Here is a 20501-nt window from a genome sequence, read left to right as displayed (position 1 = left end):
ATACCAAAAAGTGTTTCTTTTGTCCAAATCTTGCTCATGTTGAAAGGATACAAGAAACATTTACAAATAACACCGGTGGCAAAATAAATCATTTCTGAATATCTCAAATCAGCTTCCCCTAAGCTTAAAAATAAAAGAGACCGACATAAGTTGCCAATTTAAGATTTGTGTGGTAGCTGTTGCTTTTACTTGGAAATTAAATAGCAGATTTGTGTGCAAGAGAGAAGAAAATCCTATCAAAAAGACAGCTTATGTTTTGGTCACACATTAACGTTCCAATTTCGGTTTTATCAATCCTCTGTTTCTGTATACATTTGTCTTTTATAAAATATTTTTTTTTTATTCATACAATCATTTTTAACTATAGCAACATTACTATTCACTTTTAAGTGGCAAGATGTCAGACAGATCACCTCATAAGAACAATAGTATATAAACGAATGCAAAAAAAAAAAAAAAAAAAAAAAAAAAAAAAAAATCATTAGAGTATGTTTCTCTTCATAACAGTTCAAATTTTCTGTACAACTGTCTAATATGAATATTGCTGGTCCTGATCTGGTGGCGTCAGTGCAGTGCTGGAGTAAGAGACAGCAGCAGCGGTGGTGGTTGTTTCTGGGGGCGCTCCAGTCTGGCACTGGCCTCTCCGGGTGGTCCTGGAGGAGGGGTGTGCGCGTGGCAGGAGCTGACTGACAGCGCTACTCTCATCATGCCGGACCGTTCACTGCTGCCTCGGGGTTGGCCGTGCGTTGCTCTGATCTGGTTGGGGAACAGGGGAGGGGATTGATGTCACGGGTGGATGCAACACTAAACTAGAGGAAATGGGAAAAGGTGGAGGGCGCAGAACTCACTTGGCTTCGTCCATAGCGGCCGAATCCTCAAGAGGACCATTTAGAGCTTTGCAAGTGGCTTTTGCTTTTTCTTCTAAGTGCTTTAGACTGAAGGGGAAAAAAATAAAATAAAAAAAAATTGTTGGTTAAATGACAGTTAAATAAAAAATAAAAATAAAAATAAAAATAAAAATAAAAACAAAAAAAAAAAAATCGGGGGAGAAAAAAAATAGAAAGATTTAAAAACTTAAAACATTTAAAATATTTTTTTTCCCCATTTAAATTTTTAAATGGACACATAAAAAATAAATAATAATAATAATAATAATCAAAAAGCATATCTAATCATCTAAATGACAAAACCTACACAATTTAACAGCATTTTTTTACAAGTTTAACAAAGTTTAACAAAAATTACATTTTTGAAATATGAAATAAGTTTTTTTTTTTTTTGTTCTCAAATTCAGTTTTATTTTTACCAAATTCTGTTTTCCATTTTAATGGCTTCATTGAATTTTAATAAACATAAGAATCTCTAAATGATTCTAAAAAAAAAAAAAAAAAAAAAAAAAAAAAAAAAAAGAAAAGTTCTCAGACATACCGTGTTGTGTATTTACATTTTTCTGGTAAATAGTTTCTCGAGTTTTATTTTTAACAAATTCTGTTTTTTTCATTATTTTCTGGATTTCATTTTGAGGGTTTCGTTAAATTTTAATAAACATAAGCATCTCCAATTGATTTTATCTAATTGATTTTATAAGAAAGAAAAAAAAAATTCCCCAAAAATACTGTGTTGTGCATTTACATTTTAAATAGTTTTTAAAAAGTAAAGGATCTTTTTTCTTTTTTCAGAAACACAGTGTTGTGTATTGAAATTTTTCTGGTTTAAAAAAAAAAAAAAAAAAAAAAAAAAAAATGGATTTACCAAATTACATTTTCCATTATTTTTCTGGATTCCATTTTAATGGTTTCATTAAATTAAGAATCAAATGCATCTCTAATTAAATGATCTTATATAAAATAAAATTTACTTATTTATTTATTATTCCTTATTTATTATATAATTCGGGTGAATATTATCACGAAAGAACGGCACGCTTTTGATTAATAACGAAATAATTGTGCTTCTATGTTCAGCAGGATAAAAAAAAAAAAAAATGCATACATATATACATAAACACACATATATACATATAATTCCATTAACAAATGTTTTTATTCAGTTTTACTTAACAACAACTCTGTTCCCTAGACTCTACTAATAGAAAATGATTAATTTTATTAAAACTTCAAATGCTAAATAAATTCTCTTACCCTGGTTTCTGACAGTTGCTAGGAGGACAATTGCTTTTCTCCACTTCCCCACTCTCTGCAACAAACAACTTTGCAGATGCGTCTTCAGAGGTAGATCGTTTCTCTTCCTCACTACAGGACGATCAGACAGGACAGCATTTTAAAGAGCTTTCATTGCAGCTCTTAAAGCATAAAACCCCATTTTAAATCCCTGGACAAACATGCAGAATGAAACGGACCACATTAAAAGCAACGGGGCAAAACAAAACCAAAAAAAAAAAAAAAAAGTTCTGAAATGGGGTTTGGTGGACAAGTAAGATGTGAGCGTAACGACGTACAGAGACGGGAGTGACAGAACCACACAACAACTGGTTTAGACGACGAGCTTGTTTAGTACGTGAATGTGAAATGATGGTGCAGTTTCAAAGTGATCGCATGCCAGCCAACTTTACCTTTAGGGTGGCATCAGCACAAACACAGTCATTTCATTAATTACAACCTCCTGTAAAGTCTCATGCCAGATTTCTAGACTAGGGAAGGCCTACAGAGATGCATCCTCCTTTATCAGACTGATTTACACAAAGTTCCCAGGTTTTACTCATTTATTTAGCCTTGGGTCCAAACTGCAGAAGTTAATAAGAATCTTCACCTTGAGTGTTAAAAGACTAAGAAAACATATGGGCTTAAAGGAGAACTCCACTTCCAGAACAAAAAATTACATATAATGTACTCACCCCCTTGTCATCCAAGATGTTCATGTCTTTCTTTCTTCAGTCGTAAAGAAATTATGTTTTTGGAGGAAAACATTTCAGCATTTTTCTTCATATCGTTTGAAGCCGCATTTAAACTGCCTTTTGGAAGTTCAAAATAGGGGCACCATATCAGTCCATTATATGAAGAAAAATGCAGAAATGTTTTCCTCAAAATACAATTTCTTTATGACTGAAGAAAAAAAGACATGAACATCTTGGATGACAAGGGGGTGAGTACATTATATGTGAATCTTTGTTTTGGAAGTGGACTTCTTTAAATATTTTGGGATCAGAATGAGCTACACCTAAGGATGCATAGGGCAACTCATGCCGTTAACAACCAGCACATCTGATATTAACATGCAAATGGTGATGGATACATTACTGTTCAAAAGAAAACAAACATACCAACGAACAAACAAAACATGGTTACAAATCAAAACGCAGTGGCTGACATGGGAAAAACCAAACAAAACAAGACACGCCCCCTGATTGGCTGTACATACCGATACGATTTCAACACTCTGAAGCCACACGCACGCCAAAGAGAGAGAGGAAGCTCATGTTGTAAGAGTTGCAGTTCAAGAAGGACAGATTGTTCTTTTTTTTCGTTCTCAAACAGACAAAACAGATGTTACAAAGCTCTGCATCTTAACAGCCCCCGTTTAAAAGAGACACGGTGGGCGGTCCAGGGCCTGGCTGGCTCTAGGTGCAGCAGGAGGAGGAGGAGGATACGTGACAAGGAAAGATCAGGTCGACATGCAGAGTGAAGTGAAGCTTGTGTCTCATAAGGGGAGAAGAGGAAGTGATGCGAGGCAACTGTGTGTGTGTGTGTGAGAAACCTGCAGGACTCACCTCTTGAAAACAGCAGTTTCAGTTTTGGCGTCTACAGTAAGGCTGACCGTCTCCTTCATCGAGCCGTTGGTGACCGTTTCTGTGATGCGGTCACTGACGGGCTCTTCCTCGGGGTCTGAGCCGTCCCCTACCTTCCCTCTAGGGGAAGTCGGGGTGGTCTCATTGGGTAGCCACTGATCTGTGTCTAACAATAAGATAGCTTTATTCTAATCACTGTGTGTTCACATATGGACAAAAGGAATGGTAAAAAGGTCCATTCTTACTTTCTTGCTGCATGGGCGCGTTGACTCCCAGAGGGTCCACTGTTTCTATGCTGGTCTCCATGGCTACTGGGGAATTGCTCCTCAAAGGATCCTTGGGGCTAAATAAAGGAGAAAAACGAACATCTAATGAATTTTCCACATTTACTTTTTCAATGCTGCACTTTGTTCATCAGTAGTGCAGGTCTAATCCATTTCTATAATGAAATGTGCATTAAGATTTTATTTACATACTATTGAAACTTTTTATGCAATTACTTGCACTTAAAATCTGTAATCAAACATTTTTACAATGAATGTCCAAATTAAATGTAAAAATGTAAAGACTGTATACTTCAAACATACCAAGAATGAAGGCAGGTATCACCAATACAGAAGTTAAATCATTTATTAAACAGGTTTTTCTTTTAAATGAGAAAATATAACAAATAACATTTGTATATGTACTGTAATTTTATACACATACAAACAATTTATATGTATACGTATTTTATATGCATAAAATATTTAATTGTGTGTGTGTGTGTCTATATATACACACACACATATACACATATATATACACATATATATATATATATATATATATATATATATATATATATATATATATATATATATATATAGATAGATAGATAGATAGATAGATAAAAATAAATATAACATTCATATTTGTACTGTAATTATAAAATATATTTTATTAATTATAAATATTTGTAATACAGTAGTTTATAAAAAAATCTGTCTAAATCTGTGTTAGTGAGCACTTCTCCTTTGCCAAGATAATCTATCCACCTCACAGGTGTGGCATATCAAAATGCTGATTAGACAATGACTATTGCACAGGTGTGCCTTAGGCTGGCCACAATAAAAGGCCACTCTAAAATGTGCAGTTTTATCACACAGCACAATGCCACAGATGTCACAACTTTTGAAGGAGCGTGCAATTGGCACGTTGACTGCAGGAATGTCCACCAGAGCTGTTGCCCGTGAATTGAATGTTCATTTCTCTGCCATAAGCCATCTCCAAAGGCGGTTTAGAGAATTTGGCACTACATCCCACCAGCCTCACAACCGCAGACCACGTGTAACCACACCAGCCCAGGACCTCCACATCCAGCATCTTCACCTCCAAGATCGTCACCCGGACAGCTGCTGCAACAATCGGTTTGCATAACCAAAGAATTTCTGCACAAACCATCAGAAACAGTCTCAGGGAAGCTCATCTGCATGCTCGTCATCCTCATCGGGGAGTTTGTCGTCATAACCGACCTGAGTGGGCAAATGCTCACATTCGATTGCATCTGGCACTTTGGAGATGTCAACGTTGTGGATCAAGTGGCCCATGGTGGCTGTGGGGTTATGGTATGGGCGGACGTATGTTACGGACAACGAACACAGGTGCATTTTATTGATGGCATTCTGAATGCACAAAGATACCGTGACGAGATCCTGAGACTCGTTGTGCAATTTATCCACGACCATCACCTCACGTTGCAGCATGATAATGCACGGCCCCATGTTGCAAGGATCTGTACATAATTCCTGGAAGCTGAAAACATCCCAGTTCTTGCATGGCCAGCATACTCACCGGACATGTCACCCATTGAGCATGTTTGGGATGCTCTGGATTGGCATATATACGACAGCATGTTCCAGTTCTAGGCCACAATCAACAACCTGATCAACTCTATGCGAAGGAGATGTGTTGCACTGCACATTTTCGAGTGGCCTTTTATTGTGGCAAGTCTAAGGCACACCTGTGCAATAATCATGCTGTCTAATCAGCATCTTGACATGCCACACCTGTGAGGTGGATAGATTATCTTGGCAAAGGAGAAGTGCTCACTAACACAGATTTAGACAGATTTGTGAACAATATTTGAGAGAAATAGGCCTTTTGTGTACATAGAAAAAGTCTTACATCTTTGAGTTCAGCTCATGAAAAATGGGGGCAAAAACATAAGTGTTGCAATTATAATTGTGGTCAGCGTGTATAAATAGCATTTGAATTTGTACTGTACAAATAGGAATGAATATATACACATACACACACAGAAGTTATTCATTTAATTATATTTCATTTTATCTATGTAAAAAATTACATATATAAAATTTATATTTGTACTGTAATTACATATAAAATATATTATAAATCTATTTATAACATAGAAGTAACATATTTGATTATATAATGCATTAAATTTATAAATATTATACATATACATACATATACACACATATCCCATTTATTTCTATTTGTACTCCAATTATAAAAAATAGTTTATTATAAACATTTACAAAATATAGTAGTTATTTGGATATATTTTGTTAATTATACATGAATTTATATATATTATGCCATTTACATTTGTACTGTAATTATATAAAAGAGTTTATTATAAACATTTACAAAATATAGTAGTTAATTACATATTTTGTTACAAGTTATTAAAAATATATATTTATAAAATAGTATAGTTATATATTGAATTATATATTTTGTTAAATAAAAATGATACATACATTCATATAAATTATGTTTATACCGTACTTCTTAATAAACAAATTATAAATATAAATATAGTACATTAATATATATAGTTAAAATCTTTAAATATTACACACGCACGTCAATTTATTTCATGAATTTAAATACATTTTTTTTATATAAATAAAATCAAGCCATGATAAAGATGCATTTATGTGTCATGTGAATGTACCTGACAGGTGTGAAACTTGAGAAGTCGGCCCAGCCCGTCTCTCCATCTCCAGCTGCGTTCGGAGAATTCCAGCCTGCAGGTTCAGGCACTGCAGCCGGTGAGTTTGTCACAGGTGCGCTGGGAGCCGTGGAGCTGCCCGTGTCCATAGGTATATCATCAAAATTTGCCGTCCATACGGGTCCTGAACCGAAGCAAGACACAGAAAAAGAATGTGTGAACCTTGACCTTCAACTAAAGACTAAATGGCAATAGATAAGACAGCTGATAATTTCTTTTCTCACCATCCCCAGAGTCCACTTCCATTCTGTCATCAGCAGTGGCGTTGGTAGACTCAAACGGGTCTCGCTTCCCATCCTCCTCCTCAGAGTCAGTACTCTCCTCGCTATCTGTACTTCCTGAACTTCTGCGTAGGAAGAAAACCATGGAGATTCAACACACGGGTGTGATGAGAAAACGCTTTTCGGTGTGTTTCAAAGATTACAATACCTGGGGCGTCTCTGAGCTTCCGGAGCAAAAGTGACATCCTTCTCATCCCAGATATCTTCCTCGTCTGATCCGGCATCTTCGAACTGCTGGATCTTCTCCTTACAGCAGGCCTCAAAGAGTGCCATGTTTGCCTATGAGCACAGCAGGAACAAACTATGAAAACACATCATAAGCTTTTCACTAAATTCAACTAATAATACACATTAATTTGATTAAATCTCTCACATACTTACACTTTCATTTGTATTCAAGGAAAAATTGATGTCTGATATTCTATCAAAAGGAATACTGCAAGATTTAAAAAAACAGATTTTAGTATGGTTAAACCCTTAAGACAATGAGCAGCACCCATCACCCACAGCATTACTGACACCCATTCAAACGTATTAAGGTCACCATGTACACCACACCAATCAATAATCAGAACGGAGACATTTAAGTGATCAGATGTAATCTACACAGTTTGATCCATGATTTAACACATACACAGCCCCCAAAACAGGCTTTGTGAGTTAATTGAAAAGCAACTCAACCCTAAAAATCAACCAAAGCCCCCACTAATAATGCTAAACCCTCCCCAACTGATTTGTAACCAGCAAAAATGGCGGCAAATCTGAAAAGCGTCATGCACGATGGGTACTTACTCCCCGACATCATCCTGGTCGGCAAACTCTTCGTCATTGAAGCCAAACTGCTCAATAAAATTGGACGTCATTTGTTGCATCTGATAATCAGAAAAGGCCTGGCAAACCCAGGACCAACGATAATGATATAGTCTTGACACTACAAAGAAGCTTCATTTCAAAACAGCTTAAGCGTCTTGCATCAAAAAGCGCTAAACCATTACAAATGCAGTTTAAATAAAAGTATATTTATTAAATATGTATATTTAGCATTACCATTATCATTAGCATACAAATATTAATTAAATAGCAGCTTTTGAGAGCACATCTAGGCACAGACTTACTTGCTGTAGGGAGGAGTCCTGATGAAACCCGCTGTCTTTGAAATCTACCTCATCATCGCTGGATGAGTGTATATGGTGTGTGTTAACCTGAGAATGGAGGTGGGGAAAAAAAAAAAAAAAAAAAAAAAACTTAGTTTTGATGTCATGTGTGACCCTGGACCATAAAACCAGTCATAAGGGTCAATTTTATAAAATAAATAAGCTTTCCATTGATGTATGGTTTGTTAGGATAGGACAATATTTGGCCGATACACAACTATTTGAAAATCTGAAAGTGCAAAAAAAACAAAACAAAACAAACTAAACCCTTTAAAGTTGTCTAAATGAAGTTCTTAGCAATGCATATTACTAATCAAACACTATGTTTTGATATATTTACAGTAGAAAATTTACAAAATATCTTCATGGAACATGATCTTTACTTAACATCCTAATGATTTTTGGCATAAAAGAAAAATTGTTGTTGTTGGCTTCTGCTACAAATACAACTGTGCTACTTACGGGGTTTGTGGTCCAGGGTCACATATACTTTTATAAGCATCTTAAAAGAAGTGAGTGAATAAAACAGAGCACACTTACTAAGTCTACAGTGTTTTTCTTGTTTGTATCTGCTAGCTGTCCTGAAGTAAACGCTTCCCATCGTTCCCTATCCTCCTCTGGAAGCTCTGCAAGTGAGCAAATGTAAGTGAAAACTGCTTTGAAACAAGTCTGAAAAAGGTATGCGTGTTAAAACGAACCTGAGATGAGCTGCTGAATTTGCGCCCCATTGGGGCCCTTGTCGCTGTTGTGGACTATAGAGTTTGCTATTCTGGTCAGGTGACCCATGTAACCTCTCCGCCTCCCACCCTCGGTCCTAAAGAAAGAGAGATGGAGGATTCAGTAAAGACCTCTCCAGACAAAACCACAGATGTGTAAACAGGACGGTTCCTCTTGTCCACAAGCAAGCGATTAGATTTATGAGTTACTTACTGCTCCTTTTCATTTGATCCCCAGGCATCAAGAATTCTTTGTATTAACTGGCACTTCTGAAAGAGCTGTGGGAACACATTAAACGTTGATGTGTGAGGCAAACAGCTTGTGTTTCAAAGTGTGAGTGAGTGGATGGGATGATAGACTCACATGTTTGATAAGGATGTTTTCTCTTATGGGCTCTTGGTCATTTTCTCTGTTGATTTCAGGAGATTCACTTTGGGTTGAAGGCATCGCTAAGATCATCGCCGTACAGATTTCTACTTGCGTGTGTAGGAAATTATTCCATAAGTATTTGAAGTACATGTCCTTTAGACAAAAGAGACAAATTATTTTAGAACATTTATGGCATTTGAGCACAGATCATTTTATACATGCATCCTTCCTGTCTTAAATCTTTTGACAATAGCTGCGTTCCAAAACATAATGAGCTTCTGAAGTTTCAGTGTGACTAATCAGAAAAACATCTATGTAGTTAGTATAAAGCAAGGTAGCTTATTACTTTTTAACTTTGAACGCTCGTCTTGTCTTGTTCTGCATAAATGTTTTTTTCCCAGTTCAAGACAGTTATGCTATGTCGAAAAACTTCTTATAAACGATCTTGTTTTCTCCCTCAACTTCAAAAGTCATTTTAAAAATCATCTTACATTGCTGCAGAAGTACCATCCCAGTGTTTGCAATTTAAACATGCAAAGATCAAACACCCTTAACAAAAAAGGTGAAACAGCCATGTAGGACGATTTTGAAGTCGAGGGAGAAAATTACATGGTTGTTTTTCAACATATTGGACAACTAGAAAAAAACTGAGGTCAGGCAGAGCAAGACGAGCGTTTGAAGTTAAAAAGTATATATATAGTAATTAAAATAAATAAATAATCAATCGTTTCGCTAGGTAAGACCCTTCTTCCTCGGCTAGGATTGTTTGAAGCTGCATTTAAACTGAATTTTGGAAGTTCAAACTCAGTGCACCATAGATGTCCACTATATGGAGAAAAATCCTGAAATGCTTTCCTCAAAAAACAATTCATTTATGACTGAAGAAAGAAAGACATGAACATCTTGGATGACAAGGGGGCGAGTACATTATCTGTAAAAAAAAAAAAATTCTGGAAGTGAACTTTTTTTTAAATCTAATAAATGTTAATATTGATAGCTCTTAACTGACCCAAAACTCACTGTCCTTAGTTACTGTTGCCATCCCTGACAAACAATGTCGCTCCCACACTACACATTCATGTTCTAACGCAGTGAAAAATACAGAGTGGAGCAAAGAGGAAACTAACAACACATCGACAGACAAGACAGAGCAGGTTATTTCTGGTATGAAACAAAGTCTCGGCTTTAAAATGTTGTCTTTAAAATATTCAAACAAAAAACGTTTTGTGACTCTTCAGTGTGTCGTGACAGATCAGTGTATTGCCTTATTAGATCAATGACACGTGAACCAATTGTTTTTTCTTCTTTACTTAAAGCACAAAAAAAAACATGAAAGAACATCAGAAAGCATTTCATTTCAACTGTGGAAAGATATCAATACACACACTGTGTTTACATTTAAGTCCACCGAAGATAATCCACTCTCCGGTCTGATATGTTTGTCGGACAGAATGGCAGATTTAGTGTTATGATTGGTCAGATCGCCTATTTGCGAAGGGTCAATTATACTGTAATGCTGAATAGTTAAATTAAATATTAGGAAAAAAAAGAATTCCCTAGAGACATCATTACTATTTGTATCAGTGATATTTGCTAAACAAAAAAAGCCATTAAACAAACTTTAAAACAGGGTTTGTACAGATACTGTAGAATTTAAAAATCCAGGACTTTAGGCACTACTCTTTGACTTTCAAGGACTTCAAACAGAGATCTAACATATCAATGTCTTTCAAATTCTTAAAGATAAATAGATTAATAAATATATGCCAATAAAACAAAACTGCAAAAATAAAGTGAAGCCGATGCAAAGTAGGGTATGCAGTCACGACAACTTAAAAACAAAAAGAGAAGAGCTCAGTTTTGATCTGAATCAAATGATTTTGCAAAAGGATTCACAGATGATTCACAGACTCACTCTGAAGTTCCAATCTAAATCAAATGATTTGCAATCCACAAAGTTACGATACAAATCAAAGGATTCGGGATATGCAAAGTTCTGATCCAAGTCAGATAATTTTCAAACCCGCTCCAAAGTCCTGATCTAAATTAAATGAATATTACTATTTTCAAGGGTTTTCCAGGTCGTAAATTTGAAAGTCAAATTTAAGTACTTTGAATACAAAAATGCGAAATGATTGCAACATAAAAGTATATTTAAAAACTTTAATGTTGGGGGGGAATAATCACGACTTCAGACTAAAAAAAGAAAAAAAAAAAAATTGTCATTTGTATTCAAGGATTAGTTCATTTTTTTTTAAATTGATTGACAGCACTAATATTAAAAAAAAAAACAAAAAAAAAATGTCGTTTCTGAAGGATCATGTGACTGAAGACCGCAGTAATGACTGCTGAAAATTCAGCTTTGCCATCACAAAAATAAATCTCACTTTAAAATACATAAAAATGGTAAACAGCTAGTTAAAACTGTATTAATATTTCACACTGTTTTACTCGTTTATTCGTCAAATAAATGCAGCCTCTGTGAGCACAATATATTTTTTTACAAATTTTTACATAATTTACCCGTTCCTGAACAGTAGTGTGTTTAAGAATATTGCTAACAACTAGCTTTTCTAACTGCAAATACACGTCACAGAACTCTTAATTGCATCTCAATCACTCACTAGTATGACTCCCAATGTGTTGAGGGCAATGAGCTCCTGGTTGATGATATGCGTGTTGGTCTGTAAAAGGCTGGTCACTAGTCGCACCACATTTAGACGAGTATTTCCCACCGGTGGATCCAACACTCCCCATGTGGTATTCAAGACAGTTTTCTAATAAAATTAAAAAATAAAAATAGATAAATAAACCAGCAAAAATGAGCCAGGGTGTTGATTTGAATTCTACATAGCATACAACTACTATACACACAATATTAATCAAACACATATGGCTGTGAGTGCAAAACAAGCTGCTCTTTAAAAGGACAAGATTCTGCCAAGTTATATTTGCACAGGCACAAAGTGCTGTTGTTGTCCAAAGCTTAATGTAATTAGGAATTTGGAGATTACAGCCTATGTGAGGTCAGCTGATATAAAATGCCAAAGTTTAGCCAACACAATGTTTTCACCTTTGGGGGCTCGAGCAAAAGCTGGTGAAAATCTTTCAGCCTGGGTCTGACGGCATCTAGAATACTCTGATTGACAGAGAACGAAGGATGGTTCATTCCAGGGGGGCAAATCTCCAGATGGCCTTCAAATCTGAAAGAAAAAAGGATGTTATTCAGATATGCGTGAGCACCCAAGGCGGCTGAAAAAACTATAATAATAAAATGCACTGACGCTGGTCTCCGTGTCTCAAAGAGGGTTAGAAGAATCTGGATCACACTGACTATGGCAGACTCATTCTTCTCTTTGTCAAAGATGTTTGACAGCAACTGCTCTACTGTCTCTTGTCTGAATAGGAAGACAAACAGTCCATTCAGTATTACAGCATTAGCGTGCCTGAAACTAGAGCTCAACCTTAATCCCTCCAAAAATGCCACTTTCTAAAGTCACTAGAAAGAACTGTATTGACATGGACTAACTCACTTCTCCAGTGTGGCCAGCAGGGGGTCAGGCTCCGAGCAGCCCTGTACCTGGAACATTTGATCTCTGCTCAGCCGAATGATCTCACAGAGCGACTGGGACGCGTTTGAGTGTCTCTATGTGGAGGGAACAAGCATTGCTGTTACGTAGCTAGCAAGCAGAGATGGGTCATCAGGACTTAACAATAAGCGCCGGTCAGACATGCAATTCAGTTGTTTTTTTTTTGTTTTTTTTTACTCAATCCAAACATTTTCACTAGCTTCACCACAAAACTAAAAAATAAATACATGAATAAAAAACATTAATTAAAATTAAAATGATAGAAATGATTAGATCATCATCATTTAGATTAGCGGTGCTCAAACTTTTAATATGAAGGACAAAAAGTAAACATTTACAAATGTACTTTGTATTTTATTTTTAAAAAAAAAATTTAAAAATTAAATAAAATAAAATTCTTTAAATAAAATTCACTTTTTTTCCATTTCAATGCAAAAAAAAAAAATAAATAGTGAAAATGAGAAGTTAATTAGAAATAATTATATCATTCAATGGCTCGTTTTCCCATTTTTTCCCCCTCCAACTTTGAAAAACTAATTACCAATTACATTTACAATTTTTTTTTTTACTTTCAATCCCAACATTTTCTCTAGCTTCAATCACAAAACTCACAGTTCAATCACAAAAAAAGAATAAATAAAAATTAAAATGACAGAAATTATTACTAGATTATCATCATTTAGATTAGCGGTGCCCAAACATTTACAAATGTACTTAAAAATAAAATAAAATAATTTATTTATTTTTCTTTAAATAAAATTCATTTTTTCCCCCATTTCAATGCAAAAATAAATAAATAAAATAAATTAGATCAATTAGAAATAAATATATCATTCAATGGCTTGTTTTGCCCATTTCTTCCCTCCAACTGAAAAACAAATCTATTTTTCCTTTTTTTTTGTACTACTAATCCCATCATTTTCACTAGCTTCATCACTTAATATGTAAAAAAAAAAAAAAAAACAAGAAAAATGATAGAAATTATTATTAGATTATCATCATTTAGATTAGCAGTGCCCAAACTTTAAATATGAAGGACAAAAAGTATACATCTACAAATGTACTTTTTAAAAAAAATAATAATAATAATTTTTCTTGAAATAAAATTCATTTCAGTGCAAATAAATAAATAAAATATGGAAATGAAATGATGGCTTGTTTTCCCCATATATATAAATTATAATTTTTGTATTACATTGGTTTATTGGACGTTACACTTACATCCTCATCTTGTGATGGTTGTACCATGTCAACCAGCCGCTGTATAACCTTCTCTTCATTTAGCCACTGCAAAAGACGAGATCAAAAGGAAACTGTGAGGTGGTATTACGATGACAGTGAGTGGATTAAATGCCTAATCCGTGATGAATTTCCTGCTGTATTCAAGTGAAAAACATCCATATCTACAAAATGAAAATCTGTGCATGCACAAAACCAAACCGCATTTTACCCCAACAGAAGAGGCTCAACATCATGAAAACCCGTTCTTGTAAGTATGACAAAACTCACATTTAATACATCTTGTCTAAGCTGCTGTGGCTCAATGCAGGTGAGCATCCTGAGCAGGAGGTCCATTATAGCCGAGGTCCCTATATGTTTGATCATCAGATCCACAAAGTCTTCCCTCTTCCTGAGGAACTCCACAATCTAGATGCAAACAGGAAATTTAGTTCATCTTCGCACATCCATATGAATAAAAACCAGTATGTCTAATCACGTACCTGCTCTGGTTTCCTCCCAATGAGGATGCTCAAAACCTTGCTGAAGAAACTGGCCAGCAGCGGATTGAGGGGAGGCTCATTCTGTAGGAAGCTGTAGAGTTTCATCAGTAAACTTTCATCTTCACCCAGCCTGTCATTGATCTGGCTAACATCTGAGGTCAGGAGTTCACAGGATATGTTGGGATACCTTTAAACAAAAAAGAGCAGACATCCAACATAAGCTAACAGTCAATATGTTTTTGTCAAGCAAGCATCAAACATGTTATTCTTACTTATATTTGATCTTCTCCTCCACATCGTCATTGGGCTCCTGAGTGATGTAGCCCACGAGATCCTCCATGCACTGTGGCCTCACCAGGAAGTCCACGAGCTTGTGGTTCTGAGCCTTGCACTCCTGTAGGACGTCCTCTTCGTCCATCACCTCTGTCAGCGTAACGTCATCCTTCTCCAGGAGCGTGTCAATGTGGGACGTTGTGTGCAGATCAAACTTCCAAAACATGGTGCTGCTGAGGAATCAATAAATAGGAAGGGGGTTGCTTATTTTTTGCATTATGTCCGTGAAGATGCTACATTTAAAACGTGACTAATTATGAAAAGGCTCACCTGAGTGTAGCAGAGACCAGAGGGTAAAAACTCTGATTAAAAATAAAATAATGCTTGTGCTCTTTGGGACTTCTGGCCCATTACAGGCACCACAGGCGGTAGAAACTGGACAGACCCTTAAATAAAGGACACATGCAGCAGAAATGTCGTCTGCCACAGCAAAAACACTCAACACACACCTGCAACAGATAGCAGACAGGAAAAAGAGGGTTATGGTTAACATATCAGGCATTGCTAAAGAACAAACAATTTTATCTCTCCTCTAACCCAAGCAATCAAAGATTAATCACATCCATAAACGGACATGCCCATTTCTGATGATTACTATCTCTAAACTGTCACGACATTAAAAATGAATACATATTACAAAAAAAACACGATGCTAACAATAACAAGAGACCCTTTTCCAGCTTGCCTGGTTTTCAAGCAGACATTACTTAAACAAAGGTTGAATCTATTCTATGAATAGAGCCTGATTTAATACAGAAACAATGCACTAGTTTACAGTGACAAATCAAACGGTAGTTTTGTTTGTGGGAAAAACAGATGAAGTTTAAAGGAAAACCAAGAAAACCAAACAAGTTCCTTGTTATGACATTGACTACCTAGCAACACAATAAATAGAGTTGCACTCTCACCAGACCAACTCCTCTGATCGCTCTGTAACCACTATCAACTCTATCCCCACATGATTGTGGTTCTGACTTCGCAATTGCGGTTTCAGTTTCCTTTTGTTCATTTTCCTTACAAGGAAAGTACACATAATTTTCTAACATAAGAGGCTCAATTATATCAGGTTGAATCCAAATGTCCATCTGACACCTCTGGCATCAAATTATTATAATTGGAGACATCAACACACAGCTATGCATTATTAAGGATAGCCAAGAGACGATTTTTCCAGTCTACAAGGTGGATGGACACACACCCCTGAGGTGAAAGGTTACAAAGCTGGCAAGCAGCCATCTTGACTTTCATGAATGGCTAAGAGGAAGGAAAGCTTATTAATAGACCAAGGGGGTTGGGCTAGGCTCACCCGAAAGAGCTTTGACATCGGCCTACTTCCATTCTAGAGCACACATGCTTTCCGTCAATTTAGAGAATTTTAAAAACAATGACAAACAACCCAAAATTCCTCCTAAGAGTTCAAGTTCAATGTCAGATTTAAAATAGCAAGCACGTTGATATTTCAATTCAAAAATTTAAAGCTCCACTGAATTAAAAACATAAGCAGTAATAGACCTAAAAAAATGATACAGGCAAGTCCAGGTGTATACACTAGTCAAAATGTTTTTTTTTTTTTTTTTTGTTTTGTTTTAACAGCAAGAATTTTTTTTTCCTGCTCACCAAGCCTGCATTTATTTGATCTAAAGTAAAGCAAAAACAGTAAATTTGATATATTTTTACTATTTAAAATAATTGCTTTCTATTTGAATATATTTTAAAATGTAATTTATTCCTGTGATTTCTAAGCTGATTTTTTAGCATCATTAATGCAGTCACAATACTTCAGAAATTATTCTAATAACCTGATTTGCGGCTCAAAACACTTTCATTATTATGTTGAAAACAGCAGAGTGGATTTTTTCAGGTTTCTTTGATGAAGAAGAACAGCATTTAACTGAAATAGAAATCTTTTGTAACATAAATGTCATGAATTATGATAATTTATCAATTTAAAGCATCCTTGCTAAATAAATGTATTAATTTATATAATTTCTTTCCAAAAAAAAATTACTGACTTTCAGATAAATGCTGACTTTGGATACATTCAAAGAATCCTGGAGGGGAAAAAAAAGGGACAACTGTTTTAAATTTAAAATGTTAAAGTTTCTTGAACAACAAATCAGCATATTAGAACAAATTATTTCTTAAGATGCTGAAAATTTAGATTTGATCAGGAATAAATTACATTTTAAAATAGATTCAAATAGAAAAGTTATTGAAATAAAAATATTTCAAAATTTTACTGTTTTTGCTGTACTCTGAATTATATAAACAGGCTTGGTGAGCAGAAGAGACTTCTTTAAAAAAAAAAAATTATACTGTTCAAAAACTTTTAACTGACATAAATGTAGTGCATACAAAATATTAATAACCTACATACAAAAATGAGGATCAAGGGTCAGACATATTTTAAACTGAAAAATATTTCACAGTATTACAGTTTTTACTGTATTACTGATCAAATTAAAATTCTGCCTTGGTGAGCATAAGAGGCTTCTTTCAAATACATTTTATATATATATATATATATATATATATAAAAAAAAAAACAAATCTTGCCAACTCAAATCTTTTGAACAGTAGTAGAGTACATAATTTTCTGGGAAAAAAAAAAAAAAAAAAAAAACAAGGAAAACAGTCCATCAAAGTGGATGACTATCCGCAGCACATCCTCCGTTTCTGAACTCACTAGTCATCGGTGACGCGTGCATAGCACATTGCGTTTTAAATTAACATGTAGCAGTGAGCCAAATAGGACATCTATAATTATATGCATGCATCAAACAACACGGACACCACAGGTTCTATTCTGTAGCTGAGACTGAGACTTATATTTATATCAAAACTGCATAACACTGATGTATAACAGAAATACAACATACTTTTGGCCAATAATCCTCTCCGACCGGATAAAGAATGCATGCAAGCATGCGTATTCTTTTTCATCCATCAACGTCTGGAAATTACATCTGCACTGAAAACGACTCGGTGACTCAATGTCAACATAACTTGGTTGTGAAGAACATCTTGACACTTGCTTTGAATGTCAACTATTACTAAACCGTGATTTACCGGTTTCTTCCTTCCTCACACAGCTTTTCAAGACAGTCCAAGTCTTTCCAGGTTCACTTTGGCAGACTTTATCTAATGTAAAAGGTCGAAGAACAATGTGCTACACTAGATCACCTGTACCATTCCGCTTGAGTAACTCTGAGCCCCAAGTCCTCGTGACTCCCTCTCAGGGGCTATAAAAAGTCTTGCCAAACCTCTCCAGCATCCCAGAGGCCACAACAACACCGCCACCACCACAAGTTGCTCCGGTTGCACTCAAAAATCAAGCCTGCAAAGATGATCTGCCTGAGTGGACCATAAAAATGTGCCGCCATGTCAAACCAACTAGACTGTTTACAAGAGTGAGTTTTCTATGAGCTTTCACATGCAATCACATCACACAAGTCTAGAAATAAACAACCATAAGATTTTAGTGGTGTTTCTACGGATGGGCCAAAATAAGGGAAACAGACAAATTTGAGATCAGTACATCAGTAAACAACTCTACAGAGATTTAGGACTGTGTAAAATTAGATATTCTAATAGAAACATCATATTTTACACCTCATTTTAACCTAACCTTTGATGATCCTTATGAAACAAATTAATACCACTTTCATGTAAATATTTAAAAGCAGTACTCATTTCAAAACATGATCTTAAAAACACATTTAACATTTCCAGACGTGCTTTCTGTTAGTGTTTTGGCTGTGTCTCAATCCCCACTAGACTGCCTACCTAGACAGCATTTTGGAGCTCCCTAATCGCGTTCGAACATTCTAATACAACCTTCATATGCACTTACATTTATCAAAAAGCGTTGTCTAGATAAACAGCTCACTAAGTTTTGACAAAAAGCCTTTGTGTCTCACTTTCTGAAGTTTTTCGGCACGTCAGGCCCCGGCATTAGCCGACACTGAGCTTCCGTCCGGCGTAATATTACAGATTTGATGCGTTCATACAGTCTGAGTTGGTTTAAATGTGTCGTAGTCGCGTTAAATGTTAGAATTATTTAGTTAAAAGATAGAAAAGGCTGAAAATATACCCTGTTCTGACTCGGCAAAACAGAGAAGTGGTAACTAGCTAAAGCTAAGCTAACACAGACACACACACAACACAAATACGTACCGATTACGAAAGCGGAATACTGCCAAAGCCCGGCATGAAGACTGGCGAACCTTTGGATAAAACGGTCACCGGAATAAAAAAGAAAAAACGGGGCGAGGTATGATAGAATGAGGTGTTTATAACAGATTGTGACAGGCGCGAAAAGAGAGACCATCAGAGTTCACTTTTCAAGATGGCGGCGTTATCAACTTCAACAACCCCAACCCCCACCTGAGGTAGAGGAGCTGTCGATCAAAATCCGCTGCTGAGCGCTGATTGGCTACCGCAGGTGTCAATCACAGCTGGTCGTGTTTGCTAATCTCGGCCTGTGCGACGTAAATCTTCGATTTAGAAATGCCACGAAAACGGAGATTGTCTTTACAACCGTACGTTTTTAACTGAAATCAAGCAAATGTCATAATTCCACATTTTAGAAGCAATATTAAGGTGAAGCGAATTCAGTAGACACACCCACAGCAGTTACAGCCAATAGGATTTAGCTGGATTTAAAATCGCTCGTCTGATTGGATCACGAAAGTGTCAATCAACTCCCGATTTCAAAACTAAAAGTACGGAGATATCAAAACGCACATATTGCTTTATCTTACCTTCTTCGTGAGAGCTTATCTCTTGAACGGATTTCTTAAATTTCAACATATCCAAAATATAAAGATAAAGCGGTGATAGTTTCTTCACAATGTTGCACAAAGCAGCCCGTTCACAGTGTCGCTTACAGAATTGCCTTAACCGGCTCGTTGCTTGCAACGCCCTAGCAACAATAAGACGTCACGGTGATTGACAAGCCGGTGATCCAATCAGCGACGAGTGCATGAACCACATATTGTTGAATGGAGCATCCAGTTAGCCTCAAGAAAGCATTGAAAACATAAAATTGATTACGTAAAACGGTAATTCACATTAAGCCATATGGTATAAAATAAGCATATGTGGATGTATATATATATACACACACACAGAAACACAACCTAGAGCTTTTTATTTTGTGTTTAAGTGTTTAAATTTCTTGCACCCATTGATAAAATATGGGTCAAGAGGTCCAGGGCCCCAATCTCTGTGCTCTATAGCCTGTCGTTAATGCAGACAGGCAATTACGGGTTTAGTGTAGCATGCCAAATAGGATCTGACGTGTGACCCTTATGTTAAATGTGATGCATAAATCTACAGCGTCAGGCTGTGGAACTGATCTGTTACAGCTGATGACGGCTGCATTACAGACATGCGAGATTTATTCTGTGCTGCATTTTCTATAAGCACAACAAAATCTGCAATGGATTCATTGTGCAGAGTAAAAGCAGCCAGATTTAATTTTTTTCATGTGTGGTAAATTAACCCTACGATTCCTCCGTGTTTCTGATTACAGAGTGCCATGTGGGTTTCGATGACAAAAACCATG

General features: G+C 35.8%; 1 protein-coding gene across 16 annotated transcripts; it reads right to left on the bottom strand.

Moving 5' to 3' along the window:
• Nucleotides 1-614: 614 nt before the first annotated feature.
• ppp6r3 (protein phosphatase 6, regulatory subunit 3) lies at nucleotides 615-19843 on the bottom strand. Of its 16 annotated transcripts, none has more exons than XM_051099680.1 (26): nucleotides 19109-19311; nucleotides 15203-15381; nucleotides 14872-15105; nucleotides 14600-14786; nucleotides 14388-14525; nucleotides 14100-14165; nucleotides 12822-12934; nucleotides 12573-12686; nucleotides 12362-12491; nucleotides 11913-12065; nucleotides 9283-9441; nucleotides 9133-9197; nucleotides 8901-9016; nucleotides 8743-8828; nucleotides 8164-8250; nucleotides 7841-7938; nucleotides 7430-7484; nucleotides 7197-7327; nucleotides 6992-7113; nucleotides 6711-6891; nucleotides 3991-4088; nucleotides 3728-3911; nucleotides 3379-3396; nucleotides 2142-2252; nucleotides 849-935; nucleotides 621-756 (listed from the first exon to the last, which is right to left on the bottom strand). In XM_051099680.1, the coding sequence occupies exons 3-26, from the start codon at nucleotides 15096-15098 to the stop codon at nucleotides 705-707; spliced, it is 2778 nt and encodes a 925-aa protein (XP_050955637.1). In that variant the 5' UTR covers nucleotides 15099-15105; nucleotides 15203-15381; nucleotides 19109-19311; the 3' UTR covers nucleotides 621-704. The 16 variants fall into 16 exon arrangements, with proteins under 16 accessions (XP_050955632.1, XP_050955646.1, XP_050955647.1 ...); XM_051099681.1 differs by having other exon boundaries at nucleotides 6992-7110; XM_051099684.1 differs by having other exon boundaries at nucleotides 7841-7920.
• Nucleotides 19844-20501: the final 658 nt, after the last annotated feature.

The sequence above is a fragment of the Labeo rohita genome, chromosome 25, assembly GCF_022985175.1.
Source record: "Labeo rohita strain BAU-BD-2019 chromosome 25, IGBB_LRoh.1.0, whole genome shotgun sequence".
NCBI classification, from domain to species: Eukaryota; Metazoa; Chordata; class Actinopteri; order Cypriniformes; family Cyprinidae; genus Labeo; species Labeo rohita.
This window is presented reverse-complemented; position numbering and strand designations above follow the sequence as displayed.